Genomic DNA, 19963 nt, shown 5'->3' on the forward strand with positions numbered 1-19963 from the left:
GAAGAGAGGGAGTAAGAGTTAGTTCTGGGTAGAAACATTGACTCTGAGGAAAAGATCACAAACTAGAGAAAGGAGTCTCTGAGCTTAGTGTGAAGGAGAGTGTGTGGTGTCCTATAAGAGTAATTAGGCCAGGAATTAACTGGGAGGCTGAAGCTGAACCAGGAGAAGTAGAAACTGTAAAGAGACAGTCTACTTAGGTCTCATTCCAGTCAGGAGGGGAGAGACTCTTCTAGTAAGAGAAGACTCCCAAACCAGTGAAACCTTGGGTCTATTACTTGGAGTACCTCAGGAGTAGGGTTGTCTAAGAGGCGTGTAACTGACAGAAAGTACCAAAGAACCAAACTATTAAGCGTGAAACAACGGAGAAAACCTTGAAGTGAAAAAACATTGTAAACTGAAATATCCTAAGTTTTATCCACTTGTGTCACAAAGTTCCCTGTTAAATAAAATTGTTATTGTTTATTTGATCAAATCCTGCCTGAGACTCCAAATTATTAAGTTTTCCCTCACACAATTCCCCCGCAAGATAATCTGAGGTAGTTTGGGGGTATTCATGGAAGTGGTGTTCTGTGAGGTGGGTGCACTATATTCAAGTGAAGGGCGGGCCCAACGGTGTGCCGTTGCGCCGTCGGACACACCCCTTCCTCTGCCCATGCTTGTCTTGTGCTTTCTGGACATAGGTTTTGCCTTTACCCTGCTGCTTTCCCCTGGAAAACCAACTCAAAACCAACCAACTAAATCAGAACAAATAGCATTCTGTAGAAAACCCAGTTGCTGTTTGTTCCAGTTCAGGAGGGTTGCTGTTAATAGGTAGACTTCCCGTTGACCGCTTAAACTGATCATCAGCATGAACAGAAAGAATGACCCTGCAGCTGACACAAATGCCTCACTTGGAAATGTTGTGGAGCTTTTAAAGAAGATCCACCTCACTTGTAGTTGGTTATCCAAGCAACAGTCATTTGGCTTCCCTTGCTTCATTTTTTGCTCTTATTCTGACTTTTAGGGTTGCTTGGAGGAATAATTGCAAAGGAAAAGATCTCTCTGGGTGGACAAAAGATTGCAATCTCTGAGTTCCATGGTCCTGAATGAATTCCAGCATTTCTCTTGAGATCCCCTTTGATGAAACATCTACCTACTGCCATATAATCAAACTCCAGCTGCTTCTTTCTGGGCTAGCATTTGCATGTTGTGCCCCACCCCATGGTGGAGGGAAATGGCCCTCTTTCTATATGAGGGAAAGTGATTATTATTTTTAAGTGTGTCTGGGGTGGTGAGTCATCTTGCTTTGGATTGAGAGCTTCTCTGCTTGAAAATCTTCAATAAACTGAACATAAACAAAACTCTTTTCTTGCTTGATTGGTAAATAGAAATAACAGAATTAGGTTAAGCATCATCGTCTCATCATAATTTGCAGGGAGGTGCAAAGGCGTATCTAGGTCCCTTGCACCCCGGCAAGGAGCTGTATGGGCACACACACACCAGAAAAATCACTTCTCGCACATGTGATCTTGCTGCGACAGCAGCAATACACTGCCACACACATACACATCATAATTTCCCGCAGTGTACCTTCACGCTTCCTTGCCATCTCTCCCACCACTCAGCTCCCAGCTCTTGTCTAAACTCATGACCTTATACAGATAGTGACAGATTTCTGGGGTGACTTTACAAATGTCAGATAGATTGGAAAATGGGCCCCAAGTTTGCAGTCAATTTAAAATCGGAACACACCCTATAATATTCCCATTACTTCCTAACTGACTTTCTCCTGCTTATAACTTCTGGTACATCCTATTATTATGAAGTTTTCCAGGCATTCTATTAACCCTCCAAAGGACCAGAATTGCCTTGATTTGGACTGGGTCTGCAGTGCTGAGGAAGAGCCCTTTCTCCCTACATCAGGGGCAACTGCCTTTCTGAAGCTGTCAGCTGAGGGGGAAACTCAAACGTCAAGATAGCCATATCAAGCAACACACGTCTCTCCTCTTAAGTTGAGGGGTACTGCTGGGTTTAAGGAGGGTTGGGCAATGGGGATCAGGGGCATGATGGATGAGGCCATAAATTTCCCACTGCAGTCATAAATGTCTGCCCACGTACTGCAGCAAAATAGTGGTCTGGCTACGAACAGAATTGCTGTGCTTGGACAGAGAATGACACATCAGACGTGAAACATAAAACAGGATATAAGTAGGAGCCCAGGGCCCTTCTGGTCCCATGTCTTTGTGCTTGAGCTTTAAAAATGGGGAAGTTCCAGCTTTGCAAACGGTTTTTGGAAATATTCCTTATTTCCCCAATTGCTCAACTGAATCAAATCTTGTTCTCGTGGTATGGATTTGTTTAAGCAATGCTATCAGTTCCCCATTGCTGGTGGCCAGAAAATATACAGAACATTTCTTCTCTTTTTTTTGGCCAGAGCTTAAGGGAACTTCCAGTAAAACACTTTAAAAACAACAACACAGTTTTGCCCCTTAGCTGGACAGAGAGCATGGAGAGAGAAAGAATCTCTATAGACCACAGCAAGTACCCTTCCCTGAGCCCCAAGTCTGCCATGATGCTGAACCAAGTACCTGGGTGGGCACAGTTGAGCGAGACCAACTCCACCCTGCTCATCCACCCAGGTCTCAGTGACACAGGCCAGATCAACATCCTCGTCTATAATCAGATCATGGGTGAGGAAGATCTTATGGATTTCCTGTTTTAATATTATGATTTTATCCTGTGAAGCGCCCCGAGACCTGCTGGTATAGGATGGTATACCTTGTATTATGCTTATTTAAATCTTATTCTGAGCTGCCCTGGCATTCAACAATAGTCACAGACCTGAGGGCTGGCTGATAGGACCAGCACAATTCCCCAGGTTGGAGGAGAGGCTGGCACGTGTGCCCCTTACCCAGCCTGCCCCCCTCCATACCTCTCCCTACCCTAAACCACTGCGATTGAGGGGCCCTGCTCCTCTCCTCTCCTCCGAGGCACATCCCCCAAAGAGCCTTTATAAAACAGGTTGAAAACAGTTGAAAACAATTTAAAATTATTAAAACGCTAAAGGCCATTTAAAACACTCTAAGCAGTGTGTGGTGGTAACAGGAGGTGTAACCTGGCATTGTCTTTTAAACTAACTCTCAGTTGAGGGAAGGAGAGTGTCTGGTTTGGTAGTCTCTCCCACACAAGACACAGTCTCTGACAGTTTTATTATTTCAGATTTGTTGAGCCATTACAGGGCTCAGCAGTCTGAGCTTCATTAACTCATTTGTCACTTTTGGAGTCAGTTGCCAGATCTAGCTTCTTTTTCCAGTGGAAACATGATGCTCTCCACCTCTTTCTCCTCCTTTTCCCTGTCTTGCGCTTTTCTGTTAAGGCTTTTTGGGGACTCTGGTCCTCTGAGCCCTGTCCCCTCCTCTGTTGCATCCAGTTCTCTCTGCTCGGTGTTACTTTCAGAACTGTCAGGCTGCATTCCTGAGTGCTCTCAGGGTGTGAAGGGATCAGGTTTCTACTATTCTCTGGCTTTTCACCCTCCCCTTCTTCCCTGTCTTGAGCCTTTGCCCTTCTAATTCCCCATAACCCCCAGGCTTAATTAGCTTTTGACACATGTTGATTCCAGTGGGTAGAAGCATCTAGTACACAGCTCAAATACACACATGGGTCTAGCAATCAGTTTTAATACACAAGCCTTAATTAAATTCTAACACTAGCTTGATCCATAATTTAGGGTGTCTTGCACCCACCAACTCATAACAATAGTTTCCTATTTACATAACCAAACCATGTAAGTAATGTGACTGGTTATGCATTGCCAAAATGAGGGTACCAATTTGCACATGCAGCCCTCCAGGCCTCTCTACCTGAAGTTGAAGGGGAATGAGGAGAGAAATCTATACCATTAGTCTCCAGATATTAACAGGGCAGCCCTTGTCCTTCCTCTCCCACTGAAACAGACTCCCCACAAAAAGGTAAATCCCTTTAGTGTTCACCACTTTGGGGTCACAGCCACCCATATAGCCTCAACTCCCCAATAGCCACAGTTTTAGCCTGTTAATTGGAACTTTCCCTCAAAAAACCTATTTGTTCTTGGTGTGACAAATACCTTCTTCCGAGCAGGAGAGTCTAACACAGAGCTTTCCAAACTGTGTGTCACTACTCCTTAGTGTGTCACTTGCAGTGTGAAGGTGTGTCACACAAATGTCCCCATGTTCTCCATGCTCCTCCCAGGGCTGGAAAGGGATTCGCTTAACCTCTGGTTTGCTAGTAAAACTGAATTACTGAATGCATGCCTAAGAAGTGTGTCACCATCACCAATAGAGGCCAAGGCTCGGAAAAAACCTAATATGGAGGCCGGCTGGCCGAAATATTGGGAAATAATAGAAAACATTGGAGACAATTGGAGGTTGCAGAGTTTTGAAAAACTAAAGGGTAAGGTGCAAGATTGGTTTCATTATGCCCAAATTAATGAGGTTTTTAAATTGGACAAAAAAACAGGATTCCAGGTGGAAAAATCGAAACTTGAGACAGAGCTGTTAGAACCAAAGACCAAGGTATTATCGAGAATGTATAACTTGCTGCTTAAATGGAACACTCAGGATGAGACAGTTAAATCAGCTATGATAAAGTGGGCTCAAGACATTGGTCATAACATCATGTCTGAGGACTGGGAAAGGTTATGGACCACCGGTATGAAGTTTACGGCATGTAATGCCTTGAAAGAAAACATTATGAAAATGGTATACAGGTGGTACATGACCCCAGTCAAGCTTGCTAAGATTTACCATTTGTCTGATAATAAATGTTGGAAATGCAAAGAAGCTGAGGGGACATTCTTTCATCTTTGGTGGACTTGTCCAAGAGTGAAGGCCTTCTGGGAAATGATTTATAATGAGTTAAAAAAGGTGTTTAAGTACACCTTCCCTAAGAAACCGGAGGCCTTCCTTTTGGGCATTGTCGGCCAAAAGGTGTTAAAGAAGGATAGAACGTTTTTTATGTATGCTACCACAGCAGCAAGAATCCTTATCGCTAAGTATTGGAAGACTCAAGATTTACCCACACTGGAAGACTGGCACACGCAATTGATGAATTACATGGAGTTGGCTGAGATGACTGCCAGGATCCGAGACTTGGGAGAAGAAGCAATGGAGGAGGATTGGAAAAAATTTAAGGACTATTTGCAAAAGTTTTATAAATTATATGAACTTTAAGATGTCGCATGACTTGGAAGGTTAGCCCCAGCAACGTGAATGGATTATATATGAAATTGGATAACATTATTGAAAGAATCAAAGTTTAAATGGTTAAAAATGACAATACGTTTGGTCTTTAGAGTAAATGGAAAATAAGGGATTTAAACTTAAATTGCAATTGAAAGAACAAAAGAAACACACGAAACAAGGTTACAATTTGTTGATAAATTTATTGTTAAGAATGCACTGTGCGGGAGGCGTGGGGAAGTTCGATAGAAAATTGAAATAAGTTGTTGAAATGGTTTGGTTTTTTCTTTTTCTTTTCTTATCTTTTCTTTAATTCTTTTTTGCTTTATCTGTAATTGGAAAAAATGTAATAAAAATTATTATAAAAAAAAAATAAGAAGTGTGTCACCAACATGGAAAGTTTGGAAAGCTCTGGTCTAACCCTTGAACTCCCTTATTTCAAAGAAGAGTTTTGGTAACCAAGATATATATCCCCGTTATCTTCAATCACTGCATAATTATGCCTAGTCCGCCATTATCTCCCCAGAAGTCGCAGAAAATGTGAATTCCTGTTTTCATCTCATTCCAGTCTCGCTACATTTCTATTTCTTTTTCTCCACTGCTACATATTTTGTTTCTCAACAAATGCTTTCCTTGCCATTTGGCAGAAGTGACTGCTGAGGAGCAGTACTGCTATGAACCTCACCTCCCAGCACCAGAGTTATCTTTTGATAAAGGGTGGTGTATAAATAGAATATAACAATAACAACAACAAACTATTCATTTATTAATCTTTAAGATGCCACAAGGCTCTCTTGATTGTTTTTGCTGGAAAAGACAAATATATTGCTTTTTTCCTATTAGGTTATTATTTAATATTAAGGTAAAGGTACCCCTGCCCGAAGGCCAGTCGTGTCCGACTCTAGGGTTGTGCGCTCATCTCACTCTAGAGGCCGTGAGCTGGCGCCGTCCGAGGACACTTCCGGGTCACGTGGCCAGCGTGACGAAGCTGCTCTGGTGAGCCTGCACCAGCGCAGCACACGGAAACGCTGTTTACCTTCCTGCTATAAAGCAGTACCTCTTTATCTACTTGCACTTAAGGGTGCTTTCGAACTGCTAGGTGGGCAGGAGCTGGGACCGAACGACGGGAGCTCACCCCGCCGCGGGGATTTGAACCGCCGACCATACGATCGGCCAGTCCTAGGCACTGCGGCTTTACACACAGCGCCACCCACATCCCATTATTTAATATTACACAGATGCTAAATCTTTAAGCGCATACATGCTGCCTGCTTTAATCTTTTCCGTTGAAAATGTTAAGGGAATGTTGAAATATTTCCTAAGTTGCACACCAGAATTGCACCATATCAAACCAGAATTGCACCATGTGTCTGTTTTTTTTGCAGGGGGCGGGGTTCCTATCAATACTTATTCCCCTCCCCCTGTCAGTGTTCTGCTCACCATCTGGACTCCGCCCAAAACATTGGTCTACAAAAGCCACTGGGGATCCCAGGGAATCCAAGCATCACTCTCCAGGGAGCCGCAGAGATGAAGGTTCTGGCCCTCACCCTCTTCTGCCTCCTCCTTGCAGGGAATGAAGCCAAAGTGTTTGGGAGATGTGAACTGGCTGCGCGACTGAAACGGGGCGGGTTGGATGGATATCATGGCGTCAGCCTGGCCAACTGTGAGTTTGCTCTTCATTTCCCTTCATCTTTGCTATTTCTGGTGTTTTGAGGCAAAGCTGAAATGGGGACTTCTTTTCAGGAAAAGGTTCACACACCCTGCTGCCCATCAAAATGTCCCAACTTTCATTCATAGTTTGTGCAAATTTCTATTTAAGACCATGGGGGGGGGGAGTAGACGTTACAGGCAGCTTCCATAGTGAACAATGAAAGAATGTTTTTAAATTATTCTATTTCTAAACTCTGACAAAAAAGATTGCACACAGAGCGTATACCCAAATTGTAGTCCTTTTCTTGTTCACTTTGTTCCAGGGCTCTGTGCCGCTTATCATGAAAGCAGATTTAACACAAGAGCCGTGGGGCCACCAAACTCCGATGGCAGCCGTGACTATGGACTCTTTCAGATAAACAGCCGCTGGTGGTGCGACAATGGACATCGTCCAACAGCCAATGGGTGTAGAAGCTCCTGCAATGGTAAGCAACTTGATACTGCAGGGATTGCTAGCTTTGTTGTTGTTTAGTCGTGTCTGACTCTTTGTGACCCCATGGACAAGAGCACGCCAGGCACCCCTGTCTTCCACTGCCTCCCGCAGTTTGGTCAAACTCATGCTGGTAGCTTCGAGAATACTATCCAACCATCTCGTCCTCTGTCGTCCCCTTCTCCTTGTGCCCTCCATCTTTCCCAACATCAGGGTCTTTTCCAGGGAGTCTTCTCTTCTCATGAGGTGGCCAAAGTATTGGAGCCTCAGCTTCACGATCTGTCCTTCCAGTGAGCACTCAGGGCTGATTTCCTTAAGAATGGATCAGTTTGATCTTCTCGCTGTTCATGGGACTCTCAAGAGTCTCCTCCAGCACCATAATTCAAAGGCATCAATTCTTCGGCGATCAGCCTTCTTGAAGGTCCAGCTTTCACTTCCATACAACACTACTGGAAAAACCATAGCTTTTACTATACGGACCTTTGTTGGCAAGGTGATGTCTCTACTTTTTAAGATGCTGTCTAGGTTTGTCATTGCTTTCCTCCGAAGAAGCAGGCATCTGCAGTGATCATGGAGCCCAAAAAAGTAAAATCTCTCATTGCCTCCATTTCCCCCCCTTCTATTTGCCAGGAGGTGATGGGACCAGTGGCCATGATCTTTGTTTTTTTGATGTTGAGCTTCAGACCATATTTTGCACTCTCCTCTTTCACCCTCAATAAAAGGTTCTTTAATTCCTCCTCACTTTCTGCCATCAAGGTTGTGTCATCTGCATATCTGAGGTTGTTGATATTTCTTCCGGCAATCTTAATTCCGGCTAGGGATTCATCCAGCCCAGCCTTTCGCATGATGAATTCTGCATATAAGTTAAATAAGCAGGGAGACAATATACAGCCTTGTCGTACTCCTTTCCCAATTTTGAACCAATCCGTTGTTCCATATCCAGTTCTAACTGTAGCTTCTTGTCCCACATAGAGATTTCTCAGGAGACAGATGAGGTGATCAGGCACTCCCATTTCTTTAAGAACTTGCCATAGTTTGCTGTGGTCGACACAGTCAAAGGCTTTTGCATAGTCAATGAAGCAGAAGTAGATGTCTTTCTGGAACTCTCTAGCTTTCTCCATAATCCAGCGCATGTTTGCAATTTGGTCTCTGATTCCTCTGCCTCTTCTAAATCCAGCTTGTACTTCTGGGAGTTCTTGGTCCACATATTGTTTGAGCCTACCTTGTAGAATTTTAAGCATAACCTTGCTAGCGTGTGAAATGAGTGCAATTGTGCGGTAGTTGGAGCATTCTTTGGCACTGCCCTTCTTTGGGATTGGGATGTAGACTGATCTTCTCCAATCCTCTGGCCACTGCTGAGTTTTCCAAACTTGCTGGCATATTGAGTGTAGCACCTTAACAGCATCATCTTTTAAAATTTTAAATAGTTCAGCTGGAATACCATCACTTCCACTGGCCTTGTTATTTGCAGTGCTTTCTAAGGCCCATTTGACTTCACTCTCCAGGATGTCTGGCTCAAGGTCAGCAACCACACTACCTGTCTTTCTGGTATAGTTCCTCTGTGTATTCTTGCCACCTCTTTTTGATGTCTTTTGCTTCTGTTAGGTCCTTACCACTTTTGTCCTTTATTGTGGTAATCTTTGTACGAAATGTTCCTTTCATATCTCCAATTTTCTTGAACAGATCTCTGTTTTTTCCCATTCTGTTGTTTTCCTCTATTTCTTTGCATTGCTCATTTAAGAAGGCCCTCTTGTCTCTCCTTGCTATTTTTTGGAAATCTGCATTCAATTTCCTGTATCTTTCACTATCTCCCTCACATTTTGCTTGCCTTCTCTCTCCCGCTATTTGTAAGGCCTCGTTGGACAGCCACTTTGCTTTCTTGTATTTCCTTTTCAATGGGATGGTTTTCTTTGCTGCCTCCTGTATAATGTTGCGAGCCTCCATCCATAGATCTTCAGGCACTCTGTCCAGCAAATCTAAATCCTTAAACCTGTTCCTCACTTCCACTGTGTATTCATAAGGGATTTGATTTAGATTGTATCTTACCGGCCCAGTGGTTTTTCTTACTTTCTTCAGTTTAAGCTTGAATTTTGCTATAAGAAGCTGATGATCGGAGCCACAGTCAGCTCCAGGTCTTGTTTTTGCTGACTGTATAGAGCTTCTCCATCTTTGGCTGCAGAGAATATAATCAATCTGATTTCGATGCTGCCCATCTGGTGATGTCCATGTGTAGAGTCGTCTCTTGTGTTGTTGGAAAAGCATGTTTGTGATGATGATGATGATGATAATAATAATAATAATAATAATAATAATAATTTATTTATACCCCGCCCATCTGGCTGAGTTTCCCCAGCCACTCTGGGCAGCTCCCAATCAGTGTTAAAAACAGTACAGCATTACATATTAAAAACTTCCCTGAACAGGGCTGCCTTAAGATGTCTTCTGAATGTCAGGTAATTATTTATCTCTTTGACATCTGATGGGAGGGCATTCCACAGGGCGGGCGCCACTACCGAGAAGGCCCTCTGTCTGGTTCCCTGTAGCCTCACTTCTCGCAGGGAGGGAACCGCCAGAAGGCCCTCGGTGCTGGATCTCAGTGTCCGGGCTGAACGATGGGGTGGAGACGCTCCTTCAGGTTCTCTTGACAGAACTCTATTAGCCTTTGCCCTGCTTCGTTTTGATCTTCAAGGCCAAACTTGCCAGTTGTTCCTTTTATCTCTTGATTCCCTACTAGCTTACACTTCTTTAATTCAGTTCACATTTGAAGGTGAATCTACCTAATTTGCACTTTCTGAAATAATACACGGACAAACACACTGCACATTCTCCAAAACTCACACTTCTAATCTTGCAGTGCACTTCTCAAGCCAACTGCATTGGGCACAGTATGCCTATAAATAGATATATTTACAAAAATTGGATACAAAAGTACATTAGATTACAAAAAATTTGCATACAAAGCTGTCATTCAGGAGAATTTCACACTAAAAAACTGCTGAATTTACAAGAAGACTTTTTTAAAAAAAGAATTCCACAACCTCCATACCTTCACCCCCAGGTGTATCTGTCCAACTCTCAGGATTGTCCTTAGTCAGTGGTCCCCAATGTTTTTGGTATGATGACCCACAAATCCAAATTTGCAAGACATGGTGACTACAGATTTATTGTCAAATGAATTTTGGACTTCCAGAAATGCTGGTACTAATATCTTAATAAACTTAAAAATGTGTCTCCCACACTTCTCTCTTCCTGTGCCCCCTTCTTTGTTGAATTTGTGATGAACTTTTAATGACACAGTTAATAATAAAAATTGGAACTACATAATGAAATTCAAAATGTTTCACATAGTATGTGTCCGGGTTCCATTTATTTGTTAGAGTTAAAGCCATTGGGGTGAGCATAGGGAAAATTGCAGAGAGTACAGTACAGTCATTGCTGCTTCCCTCCCCGCAAACTTCATGTTTATCATGGAAAGCCAGCTGTGCCCTGTTTGTCCTGACTGTGTCACTTAATATTGTTTTTACACGCAAACGTACACACTGGTACACACTATACAAGGTAGCCGCACGGCACTATTGCATACACACAGAGCACACACATGCCCTCACATATACAGACCACAGGCATACATGCAAGTTTTGTGCCTCTCCCTCCACCTTATACTGCACAGATATACATTCACTCAGATATGCCTCTCTCTCTCTGCTCAGGTGCTTGCCTTCCTCTGTCTCTCATGCACCACATGTGCATGTGTCCATCCCTCTGCCCTCACCAGCAGCGTAGTGTGGGTTGCTGCCCCCCCTCCCTTGGTGGACTGGGCAGTTGGGGCGGGCACCAGGGGTGGCATGCAGACCCCCCACAGAGGGTGGATGGAGCCCGCCTCCAACAGGCTCTTCGACTGCTGCCTCCATCCACCTGCTCACCAGACCAACCTGCCTGCCGATGTGCCTCAGCTGCCAGGGCTCAGTGCCTGTTGTGGGGATACCTGATTGCACTTCCTCAAAAATGTGTGCCAGGACGATGGACCCCCTGGCTCCCCCTGGCTCCTACACCTCAGCCCCTCACACACACACAGACACACACTGTTCTCCCTCTTTACTCAAATGCATATCTTCCCTTCTGAGCACACATACATATAACCCCTTTTCGCACTTGCACGAAACAACACTTGCAGGCCGTGACCCACAGACTGGGAAACAATGCCCTAGGCCATGACATCTCCCTAGGCCATGCTCTGCCCCACTGCCTCTGCTCTGTATCCTCCTGCTTTTACCAGGTTGCAATGTGTCCGGGAACTGTGACCTTGCTTGTCTGGATGGAGGATGAGATGGCCATTTTTAAAGAACTGATTTCTTTCTCTGGCTAGAATGCAGCTGACTAGAAGGGATCCCCCGCTTGGTGCTATAACGATTGAATGCCACCTCAAGGGGGAAATGCTTTAAGTGTTCCCCAAAAGTTGGATGGACCTCTAGGAAAAGGTTTTCCACAGTTCAGAGGCAGCCCCTGCAACCTTGGGGGTGTTTGTATTCTGGGGTTTGCATTTTAGGAATCCCAAGTAACCTCCTTTGCTTTCTGACAAATCTTTGCCAGTGTTCTTAAATGATGACATCACAAATGATATTAACTGTGTCAAGAGGATTGTCCGTGACCCCCAAGGGATGAACGCCTGGTAAGTGCTAATATCTCAGTGCTTGGAACAATCAATACCTGCCAAGTTTTCAGTTCACATAACTGTGAAGAGGAAGGTGGTTTCACTTGACTGTTGTATAGCTGGCAGTTTAAGATCCTTCCCCAATAGGCACTGACAAGGGCTAAAGATGCTTCCTTAAATGTACAGCCAGTAGTGCCCTCACTGCTGCCCTTCTCCACTTCCTCTGAGTAACTGGCAGCATCACACAGTGCTGGGAAGCCAGGAAAAGACCGCAGCCCCACCCGCATCACAAAGCCAGCCACCACTGTGTGCAGCAAACACTTGGTAGCTGTCTTGGTGGGGATTTAAGGAAATGATTTGGCAACTGAGCCAATGTGGAGTAGTGGTAAGAGAGGACCTGGGAGACCAGAGATCAAATCCTGCCTCAGCCAGGAAGTTCACAGGTTGACACTGAGTCAGTCACTGTCTTACAACACAGCCTACAGTGTTTTTCTCAGGGGAAGAACCATGTATGCCACCTTCAGCTCCTTGGAGAAAAGGTGGGGTATAAATGTAGTAATAAATAAATTGGAATGCAGGAAAGGAGGAGACAATCTGAGTTCTGTCATGGGCTGGAGTCCTGGGGCAGATGGTTCACTTCCCAAGTTTGCTTGGAGGTCTTTCACAGAGGGCTATCAATGCTTAGCAGCCACAATGACTCTGTTCCACCTCCATTGTTAGGCACAATGTGCCTCTGAATGTGCTTTTCACTCACTGGATCATCACCTTGTCGTGGTGTGTGGGCTTGCACGTTCCTATGACCCTTGGGAGCGAGGCAATCGGGAGTCTCGTACTCCCAGCAGGGTCCCCCAAGGCGGTAGGGTCAAAGGGGAGGAGCTAGACAAAGAATGATCCAAGAAGTCCTCAGTGGCAGGACCGTGAAACTGGAAGCCTCTAGTCATGAACCGGCACATGGGAGGTGGATACAGATTCAGTTGCTCAGACTCAAGGAATGAGGCAGTTGAGCAGCTCGACAGCTGTATCCATGACTGAGCAGTAAAGTTCCATGGGATGGGATGGGAAGCAAAATTTTGCTAGAAGGGCACCATGGGCTGTTAATAGGTAGACTTCCCGTTGACCGCTTAAACTGATCATCAGCAGAGAATGACCCTGCAGCTGACACAAATGCCTCACTTGGAAATGTTGTGGAGCTTTTAAAGAAGATCCACCTCACTTGTAGTTAGTTATCCAAGCAACAGTCATTTGGCTTCCCTTGCTTCATTTTTTGCTCTTATTCTGACTTTTAGGGTTGCTTGGAGGAATAATTGCAAAGGAAAAGATCTCTCTGGGTGGACAAAAGATTGCAATCTCTGAGTTCCATGGTCCTGAATGAATTCCAGCATTTCTCTTGAGATCCCCTTTGATGAAACATCTACCTACTGCCATATAATCAAACTCCAGCTGCTTCTTTCTGGGCTAGCATTTGCATGTTGTGCCCCACCCCATGGTGGAGGGAAATGGCCCTCTTTCTATATGAGGGAAAGTGATTATTATTTTTAAGTGTGTCTGGGGTGGTGAGTCATCTTGCTTTGGATTGAGAGCTTCTCTGCTTGAAAATCTTCAATAAACTGAACATAAACAAAACTCTTTTCTTGCTTGATTGGTAAATAGAAATAACAGAATTAGGTTAAGCATCATCGTCTCATCATAATTTGCAGGGAGGTGCAAAGGCGTATCTAGGTCCCTTGCACCCCGGCAAGGAGCTGTATGGGCACACACACACCAGAAAAATCACTTCTCGCACATGTGGTCTTGCTGCGACAGCAGCAACGCACTGCCACACACATACACATCATAATTTCCCACAGTGTACCTTCACGCTTCCTTGCCATCTCTCCCACCACTCAGCTCCCAGCTCTTGTCTAAACTCATGACCTTATACAGATAGTGACAGATTTCTGGGGTGACTTACAAATGTCAGATAGATTGGAAAATGGGCCCCAAGTTTGCAGTCAATTTAAAATCGGAACACACCCTATAATATTCCCATTACTTCCTAACTGACTTTCTCCTGCTTATAACTTCTGGTACATCCTATTATTATGAAGTTTTCCAGGCATTCTATTAACCCTCCAAAGGACCAGAATTGCCTTGATTTGGACTGGGTCTGCAGTGCTGAGGAAGAGCCCTTTCTCCCTACATCAGGGGCAACTGCCTTTCTGAAGCTGTCAGCTGAGGGGGAAACTCAAACGTCAAGATAGCCATATCAAGCAACACACGTCTCTCCTCTTAAGTTGAGGGGTACTGCTGGGTTTAAGCAGGGTTGGGCAATGGGGATCAGGGGCATGATGGATGAGGCCATAAATTTCCCACTGCAGTCATAAATGTCTGCCCACGTACTGCAGCAAAATAGTGGTCTGGCTACGAACAGAATTGCTGTGCTTGGACAGAGAATGACACATCAGACGTGAAACATAAAACAGGATATAAGTAGGAGCCCAGGGCCCTTCTGGTCCCATGTCTTTGTGCTTGAGCTTTAAAAATGGGGAAGTTCCAGCTTTGCAAACGATTTTTGGAAATATTCCTTATTTCCCCAATTGCTCAACTGAATCAAATCTTGTTCTCGTGGTATGGATTTGTTTAAGCAATGCTATCAGTTCCCCATTGCTGGTGGCCAGAAAATATACAGAACATTTCTTCTCTTTTTTTTTGGCCAGAGCTTAAGGGAACTTCCAGTAAAACACTTTAAAAACAACAACACAGTTTTGCCCCTTAGCTGGACAGAGAGCATGGAGAGAGAAAGAATCTCTATAGACCACAGCAAGTACCCTTCCCTGAGCCCCAAGTCTGCCATGATGCTGAACCAAGTACCTGGGTGGGCACAGTTGAGCGAGACCAACTCCACCCTGCTCATCCACCCAGGTCTCAGTGACACAGGCCAGATCAACATCCTCGTCTATAATCAGATCATGGGTGAGGAAGATCTTATGGATTTCCTGTTTTAATATTATGATTTTATCCTGTGAAGCGCCCCGAGGCCTGCTGGTATAGGATGGTATACCTTGTATTATTATTATTTAAATCTTATTCTGAGCTGCCCTGGCATTCAACAATAGTCACAGACCTGAGGGCTGGCTGATAGGACCAGCACAATTCCCCAGGTTGGAGGAGGGGCTGGCACGTGTGCCCCTTACCCAGCCTGCCCCCCTCCATACCTCTCCCTACCCTAAACCACTGCGATTGAGGGGCCCTGCTCCTCTCCTCTCCTCCGAGGCACATCCCCCAAAGAGCCTTTATAAAACAGGTTGAAAACAGTTGAAAACAATTTAAAATTATTAAAATGCTAAAGGCCATTTAAAACACTCTAAGCAGTTGGGGCCACAACAGCAACCAAAGCCAACAAAGCTCAGCCCAAGGCTCATCTGGCCCTCCTTTTTCCTTTTTTTATTAAAAAAAAAATATTCATTTTCCAATAAAGAGGGGGAAAACATTCATATTAATAACAAATCAAGCCAAATCTTACCACATTCAAAAACAAAAAATAATACAGCCAATTATAGAGCCTACCTTGATTTCAGCAAGGCATTTGATAAGGTGCCCCATGATATTCTTGTAATGAAGCTGGTAAAATGCAGTCTTGACTATGCTACCACTCGGTGGATTTGTAACTGGCTGACTGACCGAACCCAAAGGGAGCTCATCAATGGTTCCTCTTCATCCTGGAGAAGAGTGACTAGTGGGGTGCCACAGGGTTCTGTCTTGGGCCCGGTCTTTCAACATCTTTATCAACGACTTGGATGATGGACTCAAGGGCATCCTGATCAAATTTGCAGATGACACCAAACTGGGAGGGGTGGCTAACACCCCAGAGGACAGGATCACACTTCAAAACGACCTTGACAGATTAGAGAACTGGGCCAAAACAAACAAGATGAACTTTAACAGGGAGAAATGTAAAGTATTGCACTTGGGCAAAAAAAATGAGAAGCACAAATACAAGATGGGTGACACCTGGCTTGAGAGCAGTACATGTGAAAAGGATCTAGGAGTCTTGGTTGACCACAAACTTGACATGAGCCAACAGTGTGACGCGGCAGCTAAAAAAGCCAATGCAATTCTGGGCCTCATCAATAGGAGTATAGCATCTAGATCAAGGAAAGCAATAGTGCCACTGTATTCTGCTCTGGTCAGACCTCACCTGGAGTACTGTGTCCAGTTCTGGGCACCACAGTTCAAGAAGGACACTGACAAACTGGAACGTGTCCAGAGGAGGGCAACCAAAATGGTCAAAGGCCTGGAAACGATGCCTTATGAGGAACGGCTAAGGGAGCTGGGCATGTTTAGCCTGGAGAAGGGGAGGTTAAGGGGTGATATGATAGCCATGTTCAAATATATAAAAGGATGTCACATAGAGGACATCTTTGTTACTTCACAATTTTCCAATCCTGGTATTGATAATCTCCTCTCTCGATCAGTCAGTCGCTGGTATAACTCTCAATCAAGACATGGAGGCAGGGACTCTGGATGATGTCCATGGCCCTCCTATTTCCAAGGCTGCAGTCAATCAGTCAGCCTGTTGGCCAGGACCCACCCAGTAGAAGAAGCCTGCCTGCCAATCAGAGGGAAGGTCCTGCGAGCCCCACAGCAGAGGGTGTTCTGTGCTGGGCAGTCACCCAGCACAACTACTACTTGCTTCAAACATAGCCAGAGGAACCTTTTAAAATTATTTTTAATCTCTCTTACAAGTTTGAGCTCATTCTGAGCTTTGGCCAGCCTGACTTTCCCCTGCAACTGTTGACTACTCGTGTATACTCTTCCTTAGTGATGTCTCCTTTCTTCCATTTCTTATACATGCCCTTCTTAACTCTCAGCTTGTCTGTAAGCTTCTTATGCAGCCACAATGCTTTCCTTAGATGCCTCCCATTTTTCTTTCTTGTTGGAATTGTCTGCATTTCTGCCATCAATATTTCAACTTTAAGAATCTCCCCTTCATCTTCGACTCCCTTCTCTTTGAGTATTTCTGAATATGGAATCTCACTCAATAGTTCCTTAAGTTTTCTTAAATTCCAGAGTGCATGTCAGACCACACCCAGCTTTCCCTTCCTTCTATATCATGAAACCCAAGAGGACATGATCGCTTCTCCCAAGGTTCCCAGTACTTCCATTTCATCAATCAGTTCCTCTTTGTTGGTGAGGACCAGGTCCAATATAGATGATCCCCTTGTTGCTTCTTCCACCTTCTGGGAAATGAAATTGTCAGTGAAGCAATGGAGGAATTACAGATTACCGAACATTCAAAAGGGAAAGGTATTGTAATCATGCAGGCTTCAATTTCCCCGATATCAGTTGGGACTCAAACCTGGATGAGCAATTGAGAGGATGCTCATCCAATTTGCAGATGACACCAAACTGGGAGAGGGAGCTAATGCTGCAGATTAAAGAATCAGAATTCAAAATGACCATAACAGATTGGAGAATTTGGCACAAGCTAACAAAATGAGTTTCAATAGGGACAAATGTCAGGATGGGGAACACCTGGCTTACTTGCAGTACATGTGAAAAGGATCTAAGGGTTTTGGTGGACCACAAGTTTAACGAGTCAACAGTGTGATGCAGCAGCAAAAAAAGCTAATGCTCCAGGAAGAACAATTCTTCCATTAGTGAAATAGATGTTGGTACAGCAATAAAAATTTCCCCTCTTCCCAATTCTGTTCATGAGGGTAGGGGATACCCCAAAATCTGTTTCTAATGGGCATGGGGGTGAGTTTGCACAAGCTTAAATCCCCGTATTGACAGCATTACTTGGTACTGGACCAAGTACAGCCCATTTTCGACTCCCCCTGTGGTTCTTTCTGCTTCCCCTTGCCATCATTCCGCTGCACTCATATTTCCAGACTGCTTGCCCATGTGCTCCCCTTGTCATGGATTGGGCTGAAGAACGGTGCACACAGTAGTAGTTTGCATGCAGAGCGCCTCCTGCTGGCCAGGGATATTCCTACCTGCACCTGACAATGCCCACCTTGCCCCCAAACCCATCCAAGGAGTACAGAAACATTTCTTGCTCATCACTCCTTTGTGGAGAATTTTTGTTTTGTTTTGAAGTTGCTACACAGAAATTTGACAGAAATTTTGACCAAACTGCGGGAGGCAGTGGAAGACAGAAGTGCCAGGCGTGCTCTGGTCCATGGGGTCACGAAGAGTCGGACACGACTAAACGACTAAACAACAACAACAACACAGAAATTTGGTGGTTGTGAGTCCCTCTCTCTGTGAGCCTCAATTTCCCTTAGGTCTCAACCTGTGTAAGTAAAACCTTTGCCTCACAGAAGAGTTGACCACAAAGACACCAAGCAAAAACGCAAACCATTTATTGGAGCGTGCCATGCAAAAGGTTTCCAGTCAAAAACGGTATATTACAAATCACTGAAAAAGACAGAATTTGACATGCATATCTGTCAGGGGTTCAGGAGCAGAGACGCAGAGAAGGGAGGAAGCAGAGAGCGAGGGGGAGGAATCCGAAGGGAAAATGAGTGATGATGACGACCCGAGATCTCCAAGCCTAAGCAGTGAGTCAGAGGACTCCCAAAAGGGAGCCCCAGTGAGCAGAGCAAGGGGGGGATCCGGGGGGACACCCCAGGAGGAAGGGAACAGAGGAGATTCAGAGAGCAGCAGCTGGAAGTCGGGACCCACGCTCATAACTGAGAGCGGCAGCAGCTGGAAGTCGGGACCCACGCTCAAGACTGAGAGCAGCAGGGAGGAAGGTAGCCAGGCATCGGGTTCCGGAGGCTGTCAGCAGGAGGGAGGGCACGAGTCAGGGGTGGTCACGCCCTCCTCAGAGAGCGAGGCAACGGTTAAGAGGAAAGTAGAGAGTTGGGCGCGCGCGCCAAGTTCAAATGCAGCGGAAGCTGGAGCAGTAAGCAGCCCGGAGAGTGAGCCAGGTCCTAAAGCCCGCCGCAAGGAGGCAGAAGGATCAGGGGGGTCAGCGTCAGAGGAGAGTAGAAGGGAGGAGGCCCAGGGGGGCAGAAGGACCCAGAGACGTAGGGAGAGGCGAAAGAGGCTGACAAGCTACCACCGCACAGGCAATATGACTGCAAGATTGACCTCCTACCAGGGGCGACGCTGCCGAAAGGGAAGCTGTATTCCATGTCTGAGGACGAATTACAGGAACTCAAACAGTTCATAGATCACAATTTGCAGCGCGGTTTCATCCGGGAGTCCAGGGCAGTAGGGGGCAGTCCTGTTTTCTTCGTGAAGAAGAAAGACACGCCCCAAAAAAGACTGGTGGTGGATTTTCGCCTCTTAAACAAGATGACCAAGCCTTCTGATTTCCCCATGCCCAGGATTGACGACCTACTAGCGACGGTGCGCAAGGGACGCGTGTTCACCAAGTTGGACCTGCGAGGTGCGTACAATCTCATCCGCATGAGGGAGGGCGATGAGTGGAAGACAGCCATGTTCACGCCTCTGGGCACCTACGAATACAGAGTGATGCCGTTTGGATTGCAAAACGGTTCTCACTGTTTCCAAGCTTTCATGCATCATGTGTTGGCGGGACTCCTTTACAAGAAGTGCGTCTGCTTTCTGGATGACATCCTGATATTCTCCGAATCGCAGCAAGCCCATGACCAAGATGTTCGGGAGGTGCTGGAGAGGCTGCAGCAGCATAGACTGTACGCCAAACTGGAGAAGTGCCAGTTCGACACGACGGAGGTGGATTTCTTGGGTTACAAGTTGTCGGACAAGGGGCTAGCCATGGACAGCGCCAAGGTTCGTGCGGTGTTGGATTGGAAGAGCCCGCGCAACCGGAAGGAGGTCCAGCGGTTTGTCGGCTTCGCCAACTTCTATCGCAAGTTTATCAAGGGGTTCGCGATGCAGACGGCGGCCATTACGGACACGCTAAGCTCCAAGAAAAAGAAATTCATCTGGACGGAGCAGGCGGAGCAGTCCTTTCAGGCACTCAAGCGTCTCTTCGCGTCGGAAGAGCAACTGCTGCATATC

General features: G+C 45.5%; 1 protein-coding gene across 1 annotated transcript; it reads left to right on the forward strand.

Moving 5' to 3' along the window:
* Positions 1–6670: 6670 nt before the first annotated feature.
* On the forward strand, positions 6671–13609 carry LOC309514552 (lysozyme C, milk isozyme-like). The gene is made up of 4 exons (XM_082191712.1): positions 6671–6858; positions 7169–7330; positions 11926–12004; positions 13273–13609. The coding sequence occupies exons 1-4, from the start codon at positions 6723–6725 to the stop codon at positions 13337–13339; spliced, it is 444 nt and encodes a 147-aa protein (XP_082047838.1). The 5' UTR covers positions 6671–6722; the 3' UTR covers positions 13340–13609.
* The last annotated feature ends 6354 nt before the right edge of the window (positions 13610–19963 follow it).

The sequence above is a fragment of the Podarcis vaucheri genome, assembly GCF_965113315.1.
Source record: "Podarcis vaucheri genome assembly, chromosome: 11".
NCBI classification, from domain to species: domain Eukaryota; kingdom Metazoa; phylum Chordata; class Lepidosauria; order Squamata; family Lacertidae; genus Podarcis; species Podarcis vaucheri.

Coding starts and splice junctions, on each gene's coding strand:
- LOC309514552 (XM_082191712.1), top strand. CDS start 6,723: ATGAAGGTTCTGGCCCTCACCCTCTTCTGCCTCCTCCTTGCAGGGAAT. Junction 7,331..11,925: donor GTGTAGAAGCTCCTGCAATG/GTAAGCAACTTG, acceptor AATCTTTGCCAG/TGTTCTTAAATGATGACATC. Junction 12,005..13,272: donor CCCCAAGGGATGAACGCCTG/GTAAGTGCTAAT, acceptor TCTGACTTTTAG/GGTTGCTTGGAGGAATAATT.